The sequence below is a fragment of the Petaurus breviceps genome, unplaced genomic scaffold, assembly GCF_028583685.1.
Source record: "Petaurus breviceps papuanus isolate PSGF00001 unplaced genomic scaffold, PetGlider_PUasm1.0 688, whole genome shotgun sequence".
NCBI lineage: Eukaryota > Metazoa > Chordata > Mammalia > Diprotodontia > Petauridae > Petaurus > Petaurus breviceps.
The window spans coordinates 9,728,870-9,731,968 of record NW_027186457.1 but is presented as its reverse complement, the minus strand read 5'-3'; the positions used below and the strand labels follow the sequence as shown (position 1 = coordinate 9,731,968).

The 3,099-nt window shown below is 40.2% G+C and overlaps 1 protein-coding gene across 1 annotated transcript; it reads left to right on the top strand.

The window, feature by feature from the left end:
• The first annotated feature begins 517 nt into the window (after positions 1-517).
• On the top strand, positions 518-898 carry LOC138174196 (small cysteine and glycine repeat-containing protein 9-like). The gene is made up of 2 exons (XM_069104404.1): positions 518-782; positions 819-898. The coding sequence occupies exons 1-2, from the start codon at positions 518-520 to the stop codon at positions 896-898; spliced, it is 345 nt and encodes a 114-aa protein (XP_068960505.1).
• Positions 899-3,099: the final 2,201 nt, after the last annotated feature.

The following is a 3,099-nucleotide window of genomic DNA, read 5'->3' as shown; positions in this document are numbered from 1 at the left end:
AATAAAAAGGCACAGAGTAAAGATCAGAACTCTTAAATAAAGGCACATATATGTATCAGGTGCCTTCGACAGGTTTTGCTAGAGAAGTATTTTTATGTCCAGTGTTCAACAAAAAAAAATCACTAAAGCCTTTTAACATTTACATTTTTGGAACAATTTTTTGGTTTAGAAGGGTTTGTAACCTGGTGACATCTACCCCTATATAGTTCTATAATCTTGATTGCCCATTGATAGATGTTGGCTATGTTCCAAAATTGCAAACAACATTCTTTTAAGAGGCAAAATCCATTCCTGAGACATGAACCTAAAAACAAAGCACAGGTGAAAACTTTGGGATGGTATTCAATATGAGGAAATAAACAAGAGAAGGTGAAAATATGCAAAAATAGAAAGTACCAACAATAAGGAAGTAGCTAAGAGTATATAAGGGCTGCCTTGGAGAAGAAGAGCATCAAAATTTACTCACCTCTCCTGAGTCCTCCCTCCTCACTTCACGTGAATCCATTCTACTAACATTATGGGCTGCTGTGGCTGTAGAGGTGGTAGCTGTGGCTGTGGTGGCGGCTGCGGTGGCGGCTGCGGTGGCTGTGGTGGCTGCGGTGGCTGTGGTGGCTGCGGTGGCGGCTGTGGTGGCTGTGGCAGTGGCTGTGGCAGCTGTACCTGCTACCGTGTGGGCTGCTGTTCTGCCTGCTGCCCCTGCTGCTGTGGCTGCTGTGGAGGCTGCTGCAGCCCCATGGTCGTCTGCTGCCGCCGGTCCTGTGGCTGTGGCTCCTGTGGCTGTGGCTCTTGTGGTTGTGGCTCTTGTGGCTGTGGCAAAGGCTGTGGCTGTGGCAAGGGCTGCTGCCAACAGAAGTGCTGCTGCCAACAATGCTGCTGTAAGAAGCAATGCTGCTGCTAGAGGGGAATGATCAGGATCTGGGAAAAAGCAGCTGGGGGCACATGCAGAGCATGAAGGTAAAACTTTCTTTTATCTCAATTTGTCTGCTTTGACTCTGTCTGATATATATGTCATCTGTGTATACTGCAACATATGTTAGGAGACATATGTTGTCTTTAGACATTGCATCTTCTTGATTTCACAGAAATATCACAGACAAAACAGCCAAAGCAAAAAGACAAGAGTGCTAACCCTACTATTATATGTTGTTGAGGTCAGGAAAAAAAATACAATCATGAGTTTAGTCCTTCCTTTCTTATAATATGTATGTATGTGTACATATACTCACACCCATATATGTATGTATGTATATATATACATATATTTGTGTGTAATTATATTATCAAGATATTATATAGCTATATAGATATGGTTTCCATCTTCAAAGAAATCTTTTATCCTTTACCCCTCTTGAAATGTTTGATGCCTTCAGATGCTAATTTGTTGCTTTATGTTACCTGTTTTTTTGTTCTTTTGCTGTTTCTTACCCATCTTCCTACCAACCTATAAATATCTCAATAAAATCTGCTAAATTTCCAACAATAAACTTGTCTCTTTTATTATGGTATGGATGTGCTAAAAGATTTCATTCCTGCCTTGTGAATGACTAATGAAAGAAACAAATTAAGTATAAGCAGGACAAGAAATTCATATTAAAGGGTCTTTTTCCATTACTGAAATAAATCTGTAATTTCAGACAGATCAGGATGAATCATCCAAGAAGCACAATGCATATCATATTTCACATTCACATGGGGAACATCCATCATCAACATATACCATACATAAATTTGTATCAACCGATGTCCTTTTGCATTGACACTGTAATGCATTATAACCAAACCTCACTATAACATGATAAACCCCACTCTGATGTCATTCTATCAATCATCCTTTCTATGTATACCCCATGAACCAGATGCTCAAACTCTGGGTTTACTCAGACTACATCATTCACATTTGACTTATTTTTCCTCCACCAACCTCAGAATGCATAACTTTAGTCTAGTTCTCCCCTGATGTGGGTTAAAAAAAAACTTAAACTCCCAGGCAAGAGCTCAAAGTAGTTATGCATTTCAGATGCCTCTATTTAACTAAACAGAAAGTACAGAAAATACCAAAAACTCCAATTAACCCACAGTCCACATAATTCTCCTCCCCTTTCTGCCAGGTCTCTTCTTCATTTTAGGAAACGTTACAGATCTCCAGCCTTACAAATTCTACCCTAATAGTTTCAGTTAGATTAGGAAGGAAATAAAGTCGGGGTTGCTAAAGAGGCAAACTCCAAAATCCTCCAAATGGGACTATAACCCAGAATCATGGGTTATATATAGAAGGAAGTATTTGCTAAAATGTCATTTCACTTAAAACCAAGCTTACACAGAACCAATGAATGATACCGGGCATGCTCTGACTGTAGGACCAGCTCTAGGTAGTATAGCTTAGAATAAATCATATTGTGTAATTCCCTGCCCCTCCCTCCAACATTGTTGTTGCTGTTGTTGTTTAGTTGTTTTTCAGTCATGTCCAACTCTCCGTGACCCCATTTGAGGTTTTCTTGGCAAAGATACTGGAGTGTTTTGCCATTTCCTTCTCTAGCTCATTTGACAGATGAGGAAACTGAGGCAAACAAGGTGAAGTGATTTGCCCAGGGTCACACAAACAGTAAGTGTCTGAGGTTCGATTTGAACTCAGTAAGATGGGCCTTCCTGACTCCAGGTCCAGCACTCCATTCATTGTGCCACCTAGCTATCACCCAACATTTTAAGACAGGTGAAATAAGGTTAAATTTTACATCAAAGGCAGTTTTGAAGGGGAAAGGAGTCACAAATGGGAACCCTGAAGTGTATGAAAATAAGGAGGGGTAGTCACACCTTTTGCCTAATTCAGAATTAGATTTATAAGCAGGGATATGGTGGTTAATGTTTAACTACTGGATCTCTGAGAGGGTAAATAAATGTATGGAGGGAGGCAGCTAGGTGATGCAGTGAATAGAGCACCAGCCCTGGAGTCAGGAAGATCTGAGTTCAAATCCGGCATCAGACATTTAACACAAAAAACTAGCTCTGTGACCTTGGGCAAGTCACTTAACTCCAATTGCCCTACCTTCTCCCTGCAAACAAACAAAAAAGAAATTGTCTAAAAGAATAAATAAATAAATG